This window comes from Leptidea sinapis, chromosome 37, assembly GCF_905404315.1.
Source record: "Leptidea sinapis chromosome 37, ilLepSina1.1, whole genome shotgun sequence".
Classification (NCBI taxonomy): Eukaryota; Metazoa; Arthropoda; class Insecta; order Lepidoptera; family Pieridae; genus Leptidea; species Leptidea sinapis.
Genome location: NC_066301.1, coordinates 9,078,241 through 9,101,618, shown reverse-complemented (window position 1 = coordinate 9,101,618; position 23,378 = coordinate 9,078,241). Strand labels below are relative to the sequence as shown.

General features: G+C 35.5%; 1 protein-coding gene across 1 annotated transcript in view; it reads left to right on the top strand.

Moving 5' to 3' along the window:
- Positions 1–3,178, top strand: part of LOC126975752 (connectin-like) — a 102,472-nt gene extending 99,294 nt beyond the window's left edge. Inside the window, exon 3 of the mRNA XM_050823780.1 lies at positions 1,425–3,178. Coding sequence (XP_050679737.1) covers positions 1,425–1,852 — 428 coding nt within the window. The 3' untranslated portion in view covers positions 1,853–3,178. The remainder of the gene's footprint in view (positions 1–1,424) is intronic.
- Positions 3,179–23,378: the final 20,200 nt, after the last annotated feature.

Here is a 23,378-nt window from a genome sequence, read left to right as displayed (position 1 = left end):
TATTAGTCTGTATCACTAACCATGGGTAGGTATTAAATATTTAGTAAATCAAAAAAAAATTACAAGGTCGTAACTAGTTGCTTGAAATTGACAACTAGCATATTATTGTCACTCCAAGAGTTTCGTTTGTATTGTTGTAGTTTTATATGGATGCAGAGAAAAACGAGAATACACGTCATCTGTTAGAAAATGATCACTATATCTTCTTCTTTTTCGTGACACTCTCGACAGAGCGGTGGTGGTAATTACGAAGTCTTTTGGGGCATATGTGGTTCGCTTCACGAGCATTCGCCACTTTTCCCTGGTGGCCGACAGCCTGGGACACTTACTCGTGCAATGAACTGCCCACAGTAGACACATAATTTGGTCGGTCCAAGCAACCAACCTCCCCCTCTGATGCGCTCTTTGTCTTGCACAACAAGGCACTTGATTGACTCACTCTCGCGCCTGGAGACGACAAATTCAAACGTTAGGATCGATACGACATGGGTACCTTCAAAAAAAGCGCGTACACCTTCCTTAAAGGCCGGCAACGCTCCTGTGATTCCTCTGGTGTTGCAAGAGATTGTGGGCGGTGGCGATCACTTAACAACAGGTGACCCGTACGCTCGTTTGTCCTCCTATTCCATAAAAAAAAGGATCACTATATACGCGCTTCTGATAGATGAAGCTCAAATTATTACAACTTGCTAAACGTTAAAAGAAGCTTACGAAGTTCATCGAAAATTTCTAGAAATTTTAATCAGTGTAGTTCGTGTCTTATATCGCTATGCAGAAAACGCTCCAAAACTTAGTAGATAATACAATTCGAACAAAGACTATTAAAGTAATTTTAACAATAAACAGTTATCTAACGTTGCCAGCAACGCTATCTTTGCTAGAGTGCAACGATTATTTACAAGAACAGCAATAATTCTGTCGTTCACACAGTACAATAATTTGCAATATCTCAACGTCACTACAATTCAACGCCGCAATACACTCTTACGAAACGTTCAATTCGTACGTGAGATCTTTGGACAACATTTCTCACAACTTTTCACCTACGTTGCATGTTCAAGAATATGTAAATTTAATTCAAATTTCAACTATACGGTGGTTACATAGCTGACTTTTGTTAACGAAATACACTTTAAATAATGTATACATTGTAGACATTGTGGAATTAACAGCTTTTTTCTAAATATTATATTAATACTTTCACACTAAATAAACCAGAAGAATTATTTATAATATTTCGTCTATCGGTTTATCGTTTTCTCCAGCTTATCTTACAAACGCCTAGACAAATTGTAATTCCATGAAATTATAAACAGAATTTGAATAAATGGTCAAATTGCCACACCAACCTATATAAGATATCGATGAGCTGAAAAAATTTTGAATAGATTCTTATTAAGTATTAAAAACATTTTCATTTCCAGGTAATCCTTTCACGTGCAACTGTCGACTATCCTGGATCTACGCTCTTCGAAATGAAACCAAGGATAATAATCTGCGGCATGCACTCGATAAAATAACGTGTATCGACGATGTTGTAATTGAAAATACTGCAAAAATACAAACTAAAGAAGATATAGATAGCGCTAATGTCTTAGCTGATGATAGTTATGATTACTACGATAAAAATGAAGAAGATAATGCTGAAAGAGAAAAAATAAAATTCGATAAATCAATAAAGCTAGTTGATTTACCAGTTGAAAAACTTCCTTGTCCCAAAGATATACTTCAATCTATAGAAGAATCTTATGGGCACCCAATCCAAAATGAGATACGACTAAAAGCATTTTCAAATAATGCGCGGAATTTGCCGAGTATTCTACTAATTTTAATATTAGTAATTTTTGTATAAATTGTTCAAAATTGTGAATCAAAAATATTTGTGATATTAGATGTTAAATATTTGGATATATAAACAATATGGAAATTGTAAAAAGTTTTTAAGGCCTATTAATAAGTTTGGCTTAGCCTTCATGGAACAACGTTATATCTTGATAATTTGTAAAAGTATGGAGGAATAGTTACGTAGCAATTAAGACATTACGTTTTTTCGTAGTTTACTATATAAATTCAGATAGTATTTACTTATATTATTTAAATATTAAACACCTGTACATATTACTATATATTATGAGTGTAAAATAAACATTAACAATTTGTTAAAAACCTTCCGGAAAAAGCGAAGGTAAAAATTAAAATGAATAATAATATAAGTAACGAAAAGTAAATTTAAGCTTTTTAAGTAATTGAAACAGAGATAATAACGCCCGACGATCCTCCGTTTTCGTTGAGGTTATTGTTTAAGTAAACAAAAGGAGTACAGCATGGCATTTTCTTCAGAGATGTTGGCAAGCAATTTTATAGAACAAGTTTATCAAGCACAATATAAACTCGGCCAGTAGTTGAATAATAAATGAATTGTACAAACTTTTGTCGCGATCCCTTGTTAAGTGAAAATGTTGCTAATATTTTAAATAGCAGCTTAAATAGCGGAAACCTTCAAACACTCTTTAATTATGAGCATGCATTTAAATAAGTTTGGTTCAGGCCTGTATCAGGTATTTATAATAATTTTAATATAACACATAAGCTCTAAATCTGACCTATCTAATTTTATTAATATTGTGACATGTTCAACAGTGAGGGTCAAACAGTAACTTTAGACATAGTCATGTGTCGTGTTATTTTTTACCAGTGGGAGGCTCCTTTGCACAGGAAGCGGCCTGATTATAGTTGCAACAACGGCGCCTATTTCTGCCGTGAAGCAGTAATGTGTAGACATTCTAAAGGGCGCCGTAGCTAGTGAAATTACTGGGCAAATGAGTCTTAACATCTTATGTCTCTCAATTTTTGAGTTTTTCAAGAATCTTGAGCATTGTAATGGGTAGGGCGTATCAATTACCACCAGCTAAACGTCCTGCTCGTTTCATCCCTTATTTTCACAAAAAACAAATATTAACAACAAATAACTCTTACGGGTGTAAATGTCAAGTTGTAAATATAGATGTTGCTTTCTCGTGTTTGTTTAAGTTTTGAGGTAATAAAGTTGTAAATAACATAATGTAGTTTCATCTAAGTATCAAACAAAAGAAAACTTGTTAGAGATTTCAGTTTATCATTATTAATACATAATATATAGCTGTTTGGTCTTGTTTTAATAAATATTTCTACAATAAAATCGAATTTTATTTTAATAATATCTGACCTTGAAGCTAGAATGGCAAGTGAGCCCGAGGCCGATATCCTACCAGATGGACCGATCAAATAAAAGACTCCAGGTCTCCGAGGCTTAGCTCCGTCATCAGAGCCGCAATGGACAGAAGCCGATGGAAACAAATAACTATTACAATTAACTCCAAGTGTAGACCACATGTTGATGACGACGATCCTCAGTCATGAGGAAACGACTAGAGAGAGAGTGAGAAGCTAGAAAGTGACTACTAATGCTTGTAAGATGGCATAACAATAGATTAAGAGTACCACTAAAACCATAGCCGTTATGTAGCTGTCCAAGTCAAAGTAAAAGTCAATTAAACGTTTTACAAATTGGCTAAAATGCATTTGAATCGTCATTACAAATATTTAAATTTAATTACCAAATCTACCAAATGTGCGGAAAAATGAGAGCTTTTTAGAACAGCATTTAAAAAAAACTAAAATCAAAATAAATTAATTAGTATTAACGTTTTAGTAACAAAGTAAGTCCAGCTCAATAGATTTGGATTTACTTATAACCTCAGAATAACGTGAAATAAGTAATACAGGGAAGTCACTCAGTCCATACCTTTTAAATATATATCTACTTAAGCTGCCTTCAAGTAAGATATAAGGTTTCACTCACTTCTGGGATTAAGAATACTTTAATATTTACAAAATGTTATGGACACTAGCAACAACCTGAGAGTTGAAGAAAACATACTAAAACTTACAGATCCTGCGGCTTGTGGTTGCTTAGTTGGTAGATAGCTGCGAAGTACCCAAGAGGCGCGATTTGGAATGCCGCATCGTTCATAAGTTTTGGTACATATTAAATTTGTATCCCAGAAGTGATATAACAGAGAAAAAAATAACAAACTGCATAGATTTTAAAGAGTGACTCTTCTAATATGCAATTATTGGTGTTGGGAAGATTATCAACTGTAAAGTAAAACCAGTGGATTGATTCACAAATCGAGAGTTACGGATCGTACGGCATGTAAATATTTTGCGGTAGATAGGCGCAGATTAGAAAAAATCACCAAAATGATCCGTCAAATAGATCTTTCATAAAATGAAATGGAATAAAATAATACGCACCTTTAATTAAAATATATATAATTAATATAAATTATTGTCATGCTTCCCTATTTGCCGATGACCTAAAAATATATAGAGTAATAAGTAATAATAAAGATTGTAATTTACTTCAGGCTGACCTAACAACATACAGGTATAGTGTTATAATAATAATATGGTCCTAAACACAAAAAAATGTTTTGTGATGAGGGTTACTAAGAAAAACAATCCTACTGTATGTAAATTTTATCTAAACAACTCTGAGCTCGAGGAGGATACCGGAATTATAGTGGACTCAAAATTAAATTTTAAGGCACACATAGATTCTGTAGTTTTAAAGGATGCATAAATGTTAGCTTTTGTAAGACGGAACACGAAAGACTTCAGACTAATAACTACTAAAATCACCTTGTATAATACTTTAGTTACAAGTTACTTAGATTTTATATTTATATTTTCCAATAGTTCACAGAAATTTAAACGTTAGGTTACGTTACGTACGTGTACGAAAACATTCCAATTAATAAAAAGCAACAGGCATTTTTTTCTAATCTTTTTATCCTTTTTAGATCTAATAATTGAAGTCTTCTGTAATTAAAAGTCCATAATCAACTTAAAATTGTTATTTTATCTTTGTTTATAATAGTTATTAATAATAAGTTTGTAAGTAGTAAGAAGTTAATTGTCACAGCAGCAGCTATGAATGTTGTGTACATCTGTTATTGGTACTCTCATCAGTAATTTAATTTCTTGTAATACTATATTATGCTTCCTTGTGCGGTGTTTCCGGGACGATACGACATGGGTACCTTCAAAAAAAGCGCGTACACCTTCCTTAAAGGCCGGCAACGCTCTTGTGTTTCCTCTGGTGTTGCAAGAGAATGTGGGCGGCGGTGATCACTTAACACCAGGTGACCCGTACGTTCGTTTGTCCTCCTATTCCATAAAAAAATGGAATTGTTTTACGTGTGTACTGTACTGTTCATGTATCGTTAAGAATAAATAAATAAATAAAATGACCTACAATCTTTATTTTAGGATTTTACCAGTGGGCTACTTGGTACAGGAAGTCGCCTAATATTATGGGTACCACAACGGCGTCTATTTCTGCCGTAAAACAATAATGTGTAAACATTGCTGTATTTCAGTCCGAAGGGCGTCGTAGCTATTTAAATTACTGGGAAATGAGACTTAACATCTTATGTCTAAAGGGGACAAGTGCAATTGTAGTGCCGCTCAGAATTTTTGGGTATTTCAAGAATCCTGAGCGGCACTGCATTGAAATAGGTACGGTGTATCAATTACCATCAGCTGATCATCCTGCTCGTCACGTCCTTTATTTCCTAAAAAAAAAAAATTGGATTGTGATTAAATTTTGAAGTGGGCTGTCAGTGGATCATGTGCAATCTGTAATAATTCGTATTTGTGTCATTTTAAAATTATTTAAACAGGGGCTTGCAATATACCTTTGGCATCAAACCGGAAAATTTGACTTACCTTTATCACAGTGGTATATATAATTTACTTAGCAGCTTAATCCCCTGAATTACATCCTAACATTCTAATCAAGATTGTCTTTAGATTTAATTAGTTAAATCACTAACACAGATTGATTATACACAGTGATAACTCCTTGAATGCGAAGTAATTTATGTGGTAAATGGCTATTAGTAGATGTACTTATCTACTCCCTTGTAGAGAGGTTAAATTGACTAATTAACAATACACTGATCTGAGTACGTTAACCATAAGCTTAAAGATAAATTTGGGCACAGGTGTGTAGGCTGGTGTGTACATTTACATATACATTTATGAATAATTCAGTTATGTAACACTATTGTTGTAGTTTAATACTAAAACTTACTGTATGTCCTGATTGATTATGCGCATTTATTGAAGTTATATATACTTCTTTAGGCGCGTTATGAAAAAATGATGAGAGTGAAATTTTATCACCACTGTAACACAAAAGTAACAGGTTGAAGTTGGTTGCTAAAATTTTCTGACGTTTGCGTCATTCGTTATATTTTTGAAGTAAAACTTCTTTAGACGCGACTTGGGGGTGTCTCAACATTTTTCTGACGGAAGTAACGCTCTGTAAAAAAGTCATTAGAATTTTTTTTATAAACCGTTATAATGTTATATTTTTAAAAAATATTTCAAATTGCTCAGTATTTTTTTTATTAAGTCTCCAAGTGTATAATTTGTTTATTTATTACTACTTTTGTAATATAGAATAAATAAGTTTTCAGTCTGACATTTGCAACATTACCTTTTGTGTCTTCGTCAATTATTAGGACAGGCAAAGGGTTTAAGCCCATACAGCCATATTTATTATTTAATAATTAATTGTCAAAGCCATCTTTGCTTGATTTTTACAAAATTGTTCTTTCTAAAAACGAAAAATAGCACGAGGAATAAATCATTTAAATGATTTTTGCTTCGTTAGGCCAAAGATGTATAACTTCTTGCGTGCATATATAAGTACACACACGTTTTGAAACAATAGTTATTATTCAGACATTACAAATACGAGTAAAAACATAAGCATTAAGATAATATTTATACGATGCCATAGCATATATGTACACGAAAAGCTGCGAAGATGTAGTTCAGTAACCATTGAAATTTATCATTCTAAATATGTGTAAGTAATAGGTACATTGAGATTTAAGTGATGGAGATAATTGACGAATAGAGCTACGTAGAACAGTTAATTAGTGTACACTTTTGAACTAGTCTTGCAGAGGTCTTAACACCGGACCTGAGATAATAACCTGACTTTGACAATTAATGTGAAAAAGTTGTTGTTGAAACTAAAAGACAAGGCCCTGCACACCCAAATATTGCATCTCCAGCTGTACTTGACTACGAGATCTGGAAGTAGACATCGACGTATTTTAACTCAAGTGCTGATTCATCTTGTCATGATATTCGCAATAATATGTATAATAGTTTAATTTGTCAATTATTTTATTTACGTATTTCAATCTCTATTTAAAGAACAAACTTTCACTGTATTATTACAAAAAAGTTAAACATATTGTGTTGAACACTTGTTATTCTTAGGGAAGATTCAGATTACATTATGATGACAGCTATCCAAAATTGCGTTCCTTTCCTATAATTGTTACTTATAACAATTAAAGATGTAACAGTGTTTAGCTTACTAAACACTGTTTCGTAATAGACAAAGATCTCCATTTTAGACGTCGTTATTGTTACGTGTTGTGTTTAAATAATTTTTTTGCTATAACACCGTTAATGTTTTTTTTAATTATTCTCAGTTATATAAAGCGCATTTTTTCTTGTCTTTTCTTACTTATTGAATTTTGAGAAAAGCAATGCTGAGTTAGACTTACAAAATTAACATATAAATTAACTCTTAATTCTTCGGTCGATACACTCACACCCAGAGCAATAATGGTTGCCTGTCCTGTGTGATAAATTGCACGACAATTCTCTTGTGAAAGATAGTTACAATGGTTTCTTCTGCATCAGAGTGTTTTAGGGATTTTTAGGTCTCAAGGTACCTGAAGCCTCACTGATCAGTTACTCGATCAGGTGTGCTCATAGCTACTACTCGGTCGCCAGAGCCTTGTTTGGTATCTTGCAGAGTCCCTGTACGCGTGTGGATGAGAATGACAATCGAATCATGGTAGATCAGTTCTCCCCCTAACCGCCCTACTATACATTATTATTAACAAAAATATAATTAAAATGATAACACAAAATACCAAAATTTCAAGCTCAATTGTGCTTGAAACAACATTGTTCTAGATAAAATTGAAATATTTGACAGAACTAACCAAGTAACCCGCTTGCATGCCAGATCTCTTATTAAACAAACTATAATGGGAGTACCTACACGATCTTCATTAGCATAGTTAAGCCTTTTTACTATATTACTTTGTGTATTTAAGGGAATGGAATGTTATTTAAGTGCTGCTTTGTCGTGTGCAAATGTTGCGGTCTGTACTTGTATAAATAGAATTGAGATAATATGAATTAATTAAAAGCCTTACGGTTAAATTCATGAATAGTGTGGTAGTGTCATTCAGGATGGTCAAAGCCTGCTTTATATTGCTGCTACCTACGCTAAAGGCTTAACTTAAGGGATATTTATCGAGGTGCGAACCAACTAGCAAATTTAAAATTTGTTGTTGTATTTAAAGCTTGCCGAGTAAAATTTTTGGCTATACTGGTAAAAAGTAAATTTTAAAACATTTGCTGTACTTTAACATATTAATTAATTAATTTATTTGATAAGGACTTATCGGGTGTAAACGCTTAAATAATTTTGGTCGCTTTTTAAATACTTTTTAAACGATTCAAATGTCTTGCTAAAAGGTGATAAATATTGACTTAGCCGTAAGTTTATTTTATCTGTGAAAATAATAAGCTTTAGGAATTTTTTTATCAACCAGGAAGACTACTTCTTGAGTAAATACTGGTAACGCCATCTGTTTGTTTTGTTATGATTTTATAAATAAGATGCGATCATACCATTTTAACCTCCCGCTTCCCGCACCCTTTCCCCGCCTCCTTTACACCGCGAGTGAAGGTCGAACCAAGCTTAAGTTTTTCTAATTTAATACCTACTTAATTATTAAGGCAATTAAACCACCAGTAAGTGATAGTGATTGTACAACGCTTGTGATTAGCTCTGTTATCATTGAGCCAGTGCAGCCGGCGGCCATATTATCCTGGACCACGCCTGCACGTCGGTAAAGGTATTTTCCAAATTTCTCAAACCCTGATTGCATCTATCTGTTTGGTTCTGAAGGTGAATTACCAGCCTCCTTCTATATACCAGGGGGTGGCTCCTTTGCATAAGATGCCAGCTAGATTATAGGTACCTCAACGGCACGTATTTCTCCCGTGAAGTAGTAATGTGTAAGCATAACTGTGCTTCGGTCCGAAGGGTGCCGTAGCTAGTGCAATTACTGTGCAAACGAGACTTAGCATCTTATGTATCAAGGTGACGAGCACAATAATTGTAATGCAGCTCAGAAGTTTTGGGTTTTTCAGTTATACTGAGCGGCACTGTATTGTAATGGGCAAGACTTATTTTGATAAAAAAATACAGTTCACTTAAATTTAAATATAACAGTTTTTCGCAATTTCGCCTTAATCGTTTATCCTCCAAATACATTACTCATAATTTAATCAAAAATACTTAACTTAGAACAAAATGATCGCATATAAATGGAATCAAAAAATTGTAGGTATTTCGGGTCAAGCAAAGTACGAAAATGGCGCCTGACGTCTTTTATTTATTTATACATAATCCACAGCTCTTAAAAAGATTTAAATAATACTTATAAATATGATCTCATTTCTAAAAGGGGATTATTAACATTTAAAGGCCTGAACTTTATGCCATCAACAAAGTAAAACACTATGATGTTATTCGGACAGATGCTAGTCAGTATATATATATATACTCGTATATGTGTGTGTGTATTTGTGTGTGTTTTCGTGAACCTCAGTCCTAAGTATTTACTCAATAAGTACGAGAAGATCCTAGTGAGCGTTAATAAATCTTCAATGTTTTATGTCTCAATCGCAGGTGCGGGATGAGTACCATTTAAAAGTAATCTTATTAGCAACTTTTAAAGTATCTAATTCTCCAAATATTTTACTAAGTGATTCATCTGTACTAAATCTCTTCATTCTGTGGCCTGAGTAGCTTTTCGTTTATTACGTACAAAGTTTACCATACAGATATGTCATCAATTCAAACTCACTAGAATAATAATATCCAATCCTGTTCGATTAACTCACGCCTAGATAGACTTTTCTACACTACCCGTGACACAGATGTCAAATATATATGAAACTATACATACTACTGATATGAGACAATCATTAGCATGGTGATAGATTTATCCCCTGTGGTAAATATAATATGATATTTGAATAAATTATTTTTGGAGTGGTAGTGCCATATTGGGTCCTCGGGGATACAACCGAATTAGGCCAGCATGCCTGGAGAAATACCACTCCCGCAATTGAAACCGGCGTGAAATAGCAGCCCCTTTGTTTCATCCGGTGAGTGGGGTATCCGGAGACTTACACCATAAGTCCTATAGCGGTAACGTAGAGACTGTACGGCTCCTCGAGCACATCCAAATGGCTACAGATTCCGTGTTGAAGCAGATCCCCACTGCATAGATCGTGTTTCTTGGCGATTTCAACGCCGAATGGCTAGGCTTACGTACCATTCGGAGCACCGATCACGTGCCTAGCACGACCCCGCTTCTTAGACTGTCACCGCGTGTGGTGCTATAGGTCAGCAGAGTGGGATGAGATACGGTACTTTTTTGCATCATACCCATGGAAGCAGATCTGTTTTTTGTTGGGTGATCCAGATGCCGCTGCTGACGCTGTTTTGACGCGGTACTGCAAGGTATGGAACTCTTCATTCCATCCTGCTCTGTGCTTATTGGTGTCAGGTCCCAACCATGGTTTGACCGCTCCTGTAAAATGGCCTCTCGCCGAAAGCAGGTGTGCTATTAGGCTTGGGTCAATGCGGTGACATGTAAGGTTGTGAATTCCAGCCAACTTAAAAATCACTACAATCATGCCTCCAGGTCCCTCAAAAGAGTTATTGCTGACGCGAAGTCGAAGCACATTAGCAGAATTGGCGAGAGACTAGCACGCCTTCCCTCGGGAACTCGTCCGTTCTGGTCGCTCGCCAAGGCTGTCCAAGGAAACTTCTGCCATCCAGCCATTCCGCCATTGCATAGGGACGATGACTCGTTTTCCCATGATCTCCTGGGCTCCCTCTTCCTTATTCCGCGGTGCGAGTCATACATGCCGGAGGTAAAAAAGCTTGGCGCCGTGCGTAAAGTGCTTTTCACCTTGAACATTAATCGATAAATAAATCGAGCGGGCCTGATGGCTTTTCCCCGATAGTGCTGCGATCATGTGCTTCGGAACTGGCACTTGTCCTTACCCGTCTTTGACGGCTCTGCTACTCATCACGCATAGTCCCGAAATTATGTAAGGCGGCTTTAGTGCACCCGATCCCTAAGATAGGTGTACGCTCGAATCCGTCCAACTACCGCTCTATTGCCATTACCTCCATTTTCTCCAAAGTAATTGAGTCGATCATCAACCGCCAGCTCTTGGGATACCTAGGAGAGCACCAGCTGATCAGCGACTACCAGTACGGTTTCCGTCAGGGTCGCTCAGCTGATGATCTTCTTGCATACCTCACCCATAAATGGGTGCAAGCGGTTGAGTCGAAGGGAGAGGCGTTCGCGGTGAGTTTGGACATAGCGAAAGCCTTTAATCGGGTGTGGCATAAAGCGCTGATAGCAAAACTGCCATCTAATGGGCTTCCCGAGAGGTTGTGCAAATGGGTCACTAGCTTTTTGGCATCAAGTTTGTTATCAACGGTGCTTGCACCGACTTAAAACCTATAAGCGCTGGTGTCCCGCAAGGCTGCGTGCTATCCCCTACACTGTTTCTACTGCATATCAATGATATGCTGCATGTCAGCAGTATTCATTGCTATGCAGACGACAGCACAGGTTGTGCTTCCTACACCAGCCGTGCCAACATGTCAGAAATGAAAGAGAGGTTTGTTTTATTTTCAATTTTTTTCGACTTTTCCACAGCCTGTCATCAACAAAATTTATAATTTTGGAATATCAATATCTAGTGCATGGTATATATTATTATATACTGAAATTAATAAAAGTCTTTGGATTTTTTCCATAGAGAAAATATTTAATTGAATAATTGATTTAAGCTCAGCATCCTATTGTACTATCATTAATAAACTTAATTAAATATTATTTCCTAATATATTAAGTGAAAATATCCATTGCTTAATAAAAACTTTTGAATTCATATTTATCATGCTTTCATTGGGAACTGAACTGTTTTGGTCTGAAAGGCCGTAGCTAGTGAAATTACTAGGCAAATGAGACTTAACATCTTATGTCTCAAGGTGACGAGTGCAATTGTAGTGCTTCTCAGAATTTTTGGGTTTTTCAAGAATCCTAAGCGGCACTGCATTGTAATTGGCAGGGCGTATCAATTATCATCGGCTGAACGTCCTGCTCGTCTCGTCCCTTTTTTTTAATAAAAAATATAGATATATATATATATCACGATTTACAAGATATTTAACGTGCAATAGCTTCACCATGTTCTACAGTTGCACGTTGATGTGGAAAATTAAATATGGAAGATCATTTACCAAAATTTCTGTCGATTGATTCACCCCGATCACTGCTGACCGAACAAATGGCGAAAATACTTTATTACGCACCTTGGGAGAAAAATAGGTCATTCTCACCCGCGGAATATTGACAATCGCGGGTGGCAATGTCCTACTTATCTCAAGTGAGATGTGGATGAAAAGCTCGCTTTTAGTCCCTGGTACGAGGGAGAAGTCGTCTTGCCACTCTGAATCGGCCACTTTTGACCCTCTTCCCCCCTTTACTCCCTACTTAAAGACAACTTTTCATCGAGGTGGGAAAAAAAATTTTTTAGCATATCCTCGCGTCACAATACGTTTTATAGGCTTATAAACAAAGATTTCGTCTTATAGCGCTTATTGTATTGGCCACAAACGCTGAGGGGTGAAAAAGTGACAGTACTCTGTGTTACCAGAACGCTTACCGATGCACAAAAACAAATGAGACTAAACATGATGATCTTGGACATCTTCAATCATCTTCCAATGTTATTTGATTGATTTCCATTTACTTACCTGCTTCCTGTTAGATACTTACAAAAAAACTGTATTTTTGGTTATTAAAAAATCCAGTGTAAAAGATATCTTAAAGATGTAACAAAAAAATAAAATCAGCCTACGATAGATGAATTCTTTGTTTACCCACTCCTACCATAACGAAGTAAATAAGCTTCAAAACTTCTGCAGATGTTTTTCACGTTTTCGTGCACACTTTAAGTTTAGCCTTCGAAGGCTGGAAATTTGCCAAGATTCAATCTGAGCCTCGAACACTGTAAGCCCAGTTAAGTTAGAAAATTTATAATATGGTGCAGTTATAACGGTTAGTGGACAAGTAATGGCGTAATTGGTTTTGGTAAAGAAAATTCCATATAGTGTTAGTAGTATATAATAGGCGTTTTAAGCAATGCATGGCCACATTTAAATAAATCAACTAGAGGTTTGTAATAGCAATACCTTGTTGCTATTCTAACTTTTGCTAAATAATACTCGTGGCGCTGCCCACTATATAAGGCTTTCATATACCAAATTAAGAACGATAGCAACTAATAAAAGCTAACAATATATTGTGATCATTACTTGAACAGTGAGCGAACATAAGCCTGCATCCCCTCACTTCAGTTGTATAGCGAATTGTTTGCATTGCAAAGATATTATTTGTAGGTATAATTAAAATTTCTGGGTTTAAAAGTACATGAACCACCACGTAATTGAGAGAAACATCATACTAGGATTAAACTTGTAAATTATTATCTTTCTTAAGCAGTTAAGAGCTTACTTTTTGTATTTTTTAAAGGTTCCACACCAAAAGCTTAAGCACCTTGCACCCTATTAATAACACCAGATCTCATAAGATGAGTTATAATGTGACAAATGAAGAAACAACATAATTTTGCGTTTTTAAAGCGCTACTTACGGGAGCGAGTGCATCGTGTCGAGACAACCCTAGCCTTAAAGCAACAACCCTAACCCTAAGCAAACAAGCCGCAAGTCTATATGCAGGCAGGAGTATTTCTGTCAAAGTGTAGACGTGACTCGCTACGGAATCGAGCGTGACCTTGACGATTTCTTATTGGGTCATCGCAAGGTCATGACTACTCGTTGTACATTTAATTAAAAATAGTTCATTTGATAGCTTACTAGCTACGCTACTACGACAGGTGCGCCTATATTATTATGATGATACATACTCGCACTCACTTATCATATAGTCGTAAAAACATTATGTAAAGTCACTGTATTACGACGAAGTGTGTTTTTATAATTTTAATTTTAAAATATTTATTATGCATTGTTTGGTAAGCACAACGTTGGAGTTCTACAGAGTGTTGATTACACAATAGCTTTAACTTAATAGTTAACTCAAATAGTTCAAATTTAATAGTTAATTTAAATAATTTTAACTTTATAACTTAGTTATCGAATACACATAATTATCAATATATTTTCCATTAGCATTTGAAAACAGAGAGAATGAAAATTTTCATCTACATGAAAAACTTTATAAAAATATCTATAAATTAAATTTTCTGGTCAAAATTTCAAATTATGGAATCATGAATTACTCAAAGCCTAAACTAATTTTATTTCAATTTAAATCCTCATTTTGTAAATCTGTACTGCGGATTCCCAAAGCTCAGGAAATTAATCTTCGTACAAATTGAGACAGTAAAAGACTATTAGCAACGTAATAGAATACTTCCTTGCAAATTTTCTGCTTATTCTATATTTTATTTCCTTAGGTCGATTTTGCTTGTCATCACCCTAATAGTATCGGTCTTGCTTTAATCAACTGTTTAAAAAGGATAAAGTCATCATTTGTTTATATGTTAGTTTGTTGGCACCTCTCTCGAAATTGATAAAAAATCAATCTTTGCTATTTCCAAACCGGTTCGATATCAACAAGACAGACATAGACTACCATAAGGATATGACGGCGCATTCAAAATGTCATAGTCAAAATACGCCGAAACTGGATTTGACAACAGCTGTCATTTCTGGCGGAACGTCGTGTTGATGGTCAGCGCAGCCAAGTGGATACCAAAAAGAATTTAAACACTACGTTCACGGCGTTCGAGTAGTGAGCGCTCCACGGTTTCGACGGATTGTGCTCTTGTTCCACGTAATCTTAAAATAATTGTTATTGATTTCGGAAATAAAAGTGACTATTTAAATTATACACGGTTGATTTTTGGACTAAAGTGTAATGGATTATTGATCGTGAAGTAAAGTGATTTTATAACTGATATCGGACTTTATCTTGTTCTCCGCCTATACGCCCAAGTGAGTCACCGTGGCCAGTCCTGATGATATAATAAAAACGTAACCAAGAAAAAACTGAACATTAACTACTTTTTTAAATAAAATTTGCTGTCTTCAACAAACAATACCAATCCAAAATTGTACTTTATAGCATTTTTGCCGTTTTGTCCGTTTATTTGTATGTATAGTACTAATAATAGATATAATGTTTGTTGTAAAAAAAACAGAACGCGACAGAAAAGCACTCGAATGGCGACTACATACCGCTGTGTTGTTAGGATGACAAGATGGACCGACGATCTGGTCAAGATCGCCGGAATACGTTGGTTGAGGGAGCGCAGGACCGATCGTCGATGAAGTCTTTGGACGTCTTACGGCTGATGATGATGATGTAAGAAAATAGTGGAAGTTGAGTGCCCCACCCGATCAGTAAATAAGCGCACCACACGGTCCATCGCAACCACAGTCATTGATTCCACGACATCCCACGTGACCACCCCCGAGATACATCGAAGAACACAAAATAGTACTAAAACAGCCTGCTCTCAATACTTAGAACAGCACTCTCGACGAACACCAATACCCTTTCAGATGTAATTCCACTCAGCATGCCAATCAGCAGCAGACTGAATCTTATAGCAAATCACAGTGCAGTCTGAAAAACAGTCATAAAACTATAGGCGGGCATGAGTTCCAATATCAAAACATACAAAGGGAACATTCGGTAAATCTGATCCATGTCAAGAGATGGCGCTGTCTTCGCAATTAAAGTTTATCAGTGGGAGACTCCTTTGCAAACGATGCCGGCAAGATTATGGGTCCACAACGGCGTTTTTTTTTGCCGTGAAACAGTTATGTATAGACATGACTGTGTTCGGCCTGAAAGGCACCGTAGCTACTGAAATTACTGGGCAAATGAGACTTTACATCTTATGTCTCAAGGAGACGAGCGCAATTGTAGTGCCGGTCAGAATATTTGGGTTTTTCAAGAATCCTGAACGGCACTGCATTGTAATGGGTAGGGCGTATCAATTACCATCAGCTGAACGTTCTGCTCGCTCTTTCCTTATTTTCATAAAAAAAGTGACATTCTAAAATAGATGAAACTTGATGTTGTCTGTTCATCCACATTTTATAAAGTCGTGAATCCCGCAAGGATCAATTCTAAGCACAAGTTTTGTGTGTAGTTTACACAGCTTAGTTTTAGCACATATTAGTCAGAAGTAAAAGGAATTGAAAACGCCACTTATATGAGGAAGATGGTCTTTTTCGCCATAAATGGACGTTTTGGGTGTTTTCCTTGGTCTACAGAAGAGACTCGATGAAATAAATATGTGTTTAATTAAGTAGTGGAAGTAAGTAGAAGAAGAAAGAGATAATCTTTGCTTTAGAAAATAATTTAATTCAGTCAAGTACTTATCATTCATAGTAGGTTAGTAGAAACAGAGATATTATAACTATGTTAGTAAATTTTAGTATTTAGAGACACGTTTGTTGCCTGTAAGGTATCTTTGAATAATACAATTTAAAATCACAAAATCGTACATCCCTGGTTTATGTTTCAGGATGAAGTTGGAGCTAGCCCGCATTCTGCAGGGCAGCGACGCAGATTTTGGTCAGATTATGGCATGGAAACCACCGACTTGCAACTGGGTGAGCCATACCAGATAAACTGCAGAACCGGGGCAGCACTATTAGCATCCTGAATCCGTAGACCCACAAAACGCTGAGAGTCCGCTGAGTATTATTGGTACACAGGCTGCACATGTAGAACGATTTAAGAAACTGAAGTAGGTTGGGAAGCCAATTCTGTCATGAAAGCAACCGCTTAACTTTCAATATACAGCCTGTTACAAAACTTCCCATAAAGCCGAATGGAGGTTAAATGGGGCCTTATAGCCATTTAATTCACAATATTTTAGAACCGTAGTAACGCTGTACAACATTAAAGAGTACAGAATTTAGCAACATTTGTACCTAACTCGTGGAACCAACAGAAAAAACCTAAAAGAACACTTTTTCATAATAAACGTCAAATTTATAGAAACGGCTCAAAGTGTGCTCTGTCTTGCTCAATATACAACCTTGCTCGTCGGGATATGATTTAAGTGGCATTTCGCATCATCGTCGGTGTTATTGATGCGAAAATTGATCCAGGAAGCTTTTGGCAGTCGGAGAAATACACTCTGTCCTTCACATAATCATTTTGTCCAACTTGACATTTTTTGAAGTATAATGACATTTTTGTTTTGAGCTAGCAAACATTTATGAATGAAAAATAGAAAGATTATTGAAATAGACAATTATTAGGTAATTTTGGCCTACGCCTTTCTGCTTAATGATCTGGTTCCCTGACATGACAGATTGACAAAATTTTTAGCGTTGATAACTAATTATATTTTGATGGCGTATTTTGTAACACGTTGTATACTCGTATACAAAACTAATGCTTTGAAATACGTAAATAAAAAATTCAATGTGGCTACACAAGCCACAAGAAAGTCAGTGCGTGGCCAGAACCTATGCGATAATAGAGCACAACAATAGAGATATCTCCTTAAAATTATAATTTTTATTGTAAACTTTAATAGGTTGTGTCGCTTCTTTATAATGTAAGCTGCAAAGCTGGAGAAAAATGGATAGTATATAAGCAGCTTTATGGTTATGCAAATTGATTGTTCGCCAAGACGTCTTCATTGTTCATTTATATCGAAGAAAATATAAAAGGTAAGATATACTGACGTTTCTTATTGAATTCTAAATTTGAATTCAAATCAATATTGTGGGCCGTCGATTATGGTTATTACTTAGCAACCTTTACAACCCTGCTCATTTTAATAAGCTCCTCTGAACTTCTAATAAGAATCGTACAAAAGAAGTATTACAATTATTATTAGAAGTATTTTCAGACTTAATTTTATTATATTTAATAGGACTGATTCTTCTATGAGAAATGCAAGTAGGTGACCCGTATCACCTGATAGTAAGTGCTCACCATCTCTTACACCCTTTTGTAATGCAAGAGGAATCACCGTAGCGTTGCCAGCCTTATTCGTATCGTCTTGAAAACACCGCCAATAGAAGAACGTTCTGTAATTTGGTTGAACGTGGAAGACTATACTGTAAATGAACTCCACATTATCCAATTGGTGGTTTGTAACGTGTGGTGCGAAGGTGGAATTTAGCAACTGGAATCAAGTCAAATAGCTCTCTTAAAAGCTCCTCGTGAAAAAAGCGACAGGAAACAGACAATCAAGTGAAATTTCACCCTTGTAACCTTTTCTCGATCGGCAAGTGTCCCCACGCCGCGGTATGCCATAGATCGGCACCATTTTGGCGCATTTATTTTACGTGCATTAATTGATGATTGCTTATAATTAGGATGATATGAGAGAATCAGAACTTGGTCAGGGCGTAGTGTGCCAATTGGCACTTCTGATTTTGGTGTATGTGAAAGATATAGTGCCAAATTTTTCGATTTCTATTTTGACAGGGTACTGCATCACCAACGATGCAGCTCTGCGTTATTAGATGGACTGGGTCAGAGATGAGAACAATACTCAACATATGACCAGACTTGTTTGAAAGTGAAGAGGGTAAAAAAACAGGCCGGCTTGAAGTATTGCCATACAATATGAACACATAAATACGTATGTATGTTTCATATATATGTTTAAATATATATGCTATCATATATTCTCTTAAGCTTTGATACAAACTCAATTTTGTATAAAATACGTAGATTGCATAAAAATCTCATTTCAATAGTCTCATATTTCGTTGTGAGATATTACCACATATCAAAGAGTTAAAATTCATTGAAATCACAGACAATCTTTATTGGAAATATGTTCCTTTGGGATTAGTGAGTAAGGAAACATAAAGCTTAATCAAAATGTATCAAAGGTAAAAGGTTAAAAGGGTATATGCAGGATGTTTATACGGTACTCACACCCAGAAAAAAATTTTTAGTGACTGTTTTAGTTCCAGCTAATTCCAGTCAATATACAAAATAGATTGCATTCAGTGGTTTCTTCACTGGCTTAGTAGTAGGCCTAGATACGTCTAAATAGACAGTAACAGCTGAGGTTGAAATTAAACCTCTATTTTGAGCAATGTATCCACACTTATACAAAGAGATATACAAATCGTGAGTATAGGACATAACATATAATGCACATTTAAGTAAGTTTGGTTCTTAGTTTAGAAAATGATGCGCGGTGCGATACTGGGGTCCAATCAGTGTGAAAGAGCTTAGTTGCGGATTGCACAACTGAATGGACGCTAGTACTGAATTTCAATTGATTATGATTTTATATTTTTAGTACACTTTAACTCCAGGTATGTCTTGCAGTTGATCACAACTTGAAGTTAAAGATTTGTGAATTAAATAATAATTTTTAAAATAACTTTATTTGATGATGAACCTAGATAAAAATAAAAGATATTATACCGTCGCGGTAAAATCTCCAGTATCCAGGTTTTAGCTTGATTTTAAGAAATTAATAGTCTCATAAGTCATAAGTCTATTATAATAATTTATAACCTTATGAATCCCCACGTAGGCTCTTGTATTGTATTAATTACTATTTGGTAGAACGGTGTTTCTGAGACGTAGAGCTATTGGCAATTACTTCGATTGATTTTTATTTGTATTGAGTTCGATCAGAGTTGCAGATGAGGATGATGACTTTAAAATGTTATGCTTGAAATTTACACTTTTAACAATTAATAATAATGCCGTCATACAATTTCACAACTGTATATATTTTTAATTTATACGCGAAGTGTAATAAATATATACTTATTGTAATTATTATCATTGTATATTATAGAACTCAGGAGAACAAAATATGGTTTATGCTAAGGCATCTCATTTAAGCTTGTAATGATTACAGTGAACAATAGATGCTTATATTATGACCGTGTCTTCATCATAGTTATCGGTAACCTGAATACATTACGTGATAAAACCTACACTTTATCCCCTCACTCATTACAAAGAAACTTACTTATAAATGAATAAAATAAGCTGAGGATTACTTCAAAGAAACGTTACAGATTTTTTTAGGTTGAGTATTACACGAAAACGTTCACATCGTTGCCTGTCTTTCTGTTAGTTCCCTTGTCAAGACCCTTTGTCACAAGAATGCTTTGAAATTAGCATCAAAACAAACTGCGATTGTGATTAAAACTGACCAATCAAGCTCCAAAGTCCGCTCTATAAAATACGGCTCTACAAATACATAAAAGTTGTCAAACTTCAAGACATTGATAATTTAAAGAGCTCCGTCAGCAATACTCGTAGCTTTGGCGTAAAAGTGTTTACTTTAGACGCTGTAGACCCGTGTTCGATACACCTACCAGTGTGTGGATATTTTTGGGTTTTGTAAAGTTAATGGAAATTTCTAGTAAGTTCAGAACCAAATCGGACAGAAAAAAAGGGATGGAAAATATGTAAGCAGGATAAAAATAGTTAAAAGAATTTTCTAGTACAATATAAATTTAAAGATGGAATGGGAGATACATTTTGAAAAAAAAAAACAGAACCGGGGTATATAAGCCGTACTTAGCGTGGCCTTCGGCAGTTCTAGTTCTGACTCGAAAGTGTAAAGAAGAAGAAGAAAAGAAGAAGTAGTGACAAGTGGAAGTGTTCCAAGAAGAAGAAGATAGAAGAGACTTAGTATTCGGTGCGGTGTGACGCGTTGAAGGTACCGCCGCCCACAAGAGGAACAGCGGCAGACCGGCGAAGTGCAAGTTCAGAAAAAGTGAACGCAAATAAGTATATTTCCAATCCCTGACCCACTCTCGTGTAAATTGGTGTCAGAAGTGGGATTGGAAAGATGCCATTAGTGCCCAGGAACGAGGAGGGAGTGACCACGCGAGCTGGAGCAGCTGCAGCAGCAGAGGACGAGTCACAGGAAGCATCCGGCTTTGGACTCAGTGCGACCGTGTCAGCACCGCAGGCTCTTCGATCCAAGGGGGAGGAATTATCCTATCCCATAGTGCAACAGAGCCTTAAGCTCCCACGCTGCGGTAGAGCCTAACGCAGCACTTCTCTTATCAGTCGGCCCTTCCGGGCGACTTGTTATTATAACAGTAGCTGGTAAGATAGTTTAAGTTACATTCTGCATTTATATTTTAGTTACTAAGATCAGTCTTGCATCAAACTCTGTAAGCTTGGGTCGTAAATAATAAACTCATATTTCGATTCTAAAATATTAATTTTGGAAGAAGAAAAAAGAAGAAAATTAATATCTATTTTTAAAAACCCAATTGCTCGCTCCCGAAATCTAACTACCTGTTGAATCACATTATGTCTGCAGTAAAACAAACAGATTATGTATCGATGGGCTCTCTAACGTTTCGGAAAATATTTTACATGTACCAAAAATGGTGTAACTAACCAAGCTACTACAATCAGACAATATACAGATACTGTAAACTCGTAACTAAGTAAATGTTGCATTTGATAAGCCTAAAATGGTTATTTGTGCTCAATGCCACGGTTTGAAGGAAATAAAGCTACCAATACCAGTAAAGAAATTTATTTTCAGATTCGAATGTATGGCTTTCTTGGAAGAAATTGAAATGACGCACCGGTTTCATGAATCTGGGCCATACGCAGAATGGGGATGACTCAAAAATGACTCCTCATAGCTATTATGCTTTCGAAAAGAGTGACATAGGTTTTTTTAATTACAAAGATTTGTTTAAAATGTCAAAAACTATTTTTCAGAATACATTTTTACTATAAATATGCAGCAGTAGTGGAGTTTTATTATTGGAATGGCTATTTACTGCTACATTCGTCAATTGTATGACGAAAGTCCATCGTGCCGTCGATTGCTCGCGAGCGGTCTGTCGGTGTGTCTTTCTTCTGGTTGCATACTTTTCCTCATAATTGTGTCTTTACGTTTAATTTTAGATTTTAGTATGTTGTTCAATTCATCAAACGCAGACATTGACATCTTAAAACAAATGACGGATTTGTCCATATTGTTCTCTTAACTCCAAAATTGGATGAACCCAAAATTTTCTCTTTTGACGTCACCGCCGTCGTCTTATCTTGAACAGAAGGAACAAAAGCAGTGCTTCCTCCATCATTTACTCGACTGCGGTAGAAAATCAACTGCTCGAGAGGTTTGTAGCGACAGCTCGAGCTATCAACAACCCACCGCTCGAGCAGTCGACGCCGACCACAATGATACTTGTCAAAAGTTTTCTCTTTTTACCACTTACCAAAAAGATTTTTTTTCTAATATGTATAAACTCTTTTAAATCAACATTTAGAGCTTCATCGTTGTACAATTTATTTTCATTTCAATATATGTGAAGTGATGCAACAATAAAAATAGTTTAAAAAAACTAAAAAAAACATGTTTTGGATGGAAAGAATGGTTGAAATTTAAAATGAATATCAATTCCTTATTAGCAATAGATGACAAAATAACATCAATTAACAAAAATTTTATTTTGCATATAGAAAAATGGAATAATTTTATCAAATTAATATGTTGTCATTGGTCCTCGATATATCTACGAAGCTTGAACGAAATCTGGTCGTTTAAAGTGGGTCAAAATCACGTCCAAATGGGTCGGTTACAAACATACAGGTGAAGCTAATAAAAAGCGTGTAAAAACACTCAATTCTTTACACGACTAAGTCACAAAATAATTTATGTTAATGAATAAATAAAAAAACAAGAGTTGAGTAACAAACAGTAGATGCATTAATCTACACTCCACAATAGGAAATATTATGGAGAGAAAAGTTTGCAAATTTAATGAAGGACATATTTCAATTATTATTATTATTATTATTATTCAATATTAAGAAAGCGCAAGCTGTTAATTTAAAATGGGTCAAATCGCTTCTGTTTGTTTATAATAAATAATTATTTTCAACATTCTAACATCGTAAATATTTTATCCTAAGTACAGTATTATGGTGTGGTAACGTGATCAATTTCCTTGACGTAAGAGGCTTATGAATTCTGACTTCAGTAAGTATAAGTTTTCTTAACACAATCTCACATGTCTGTCTTATACTTGATAATATTATTAAGTTGTGTTTTTTTTGGTTGGTTTTATAGTTATTGTATAATAATCGTCAATATAGTTTTGC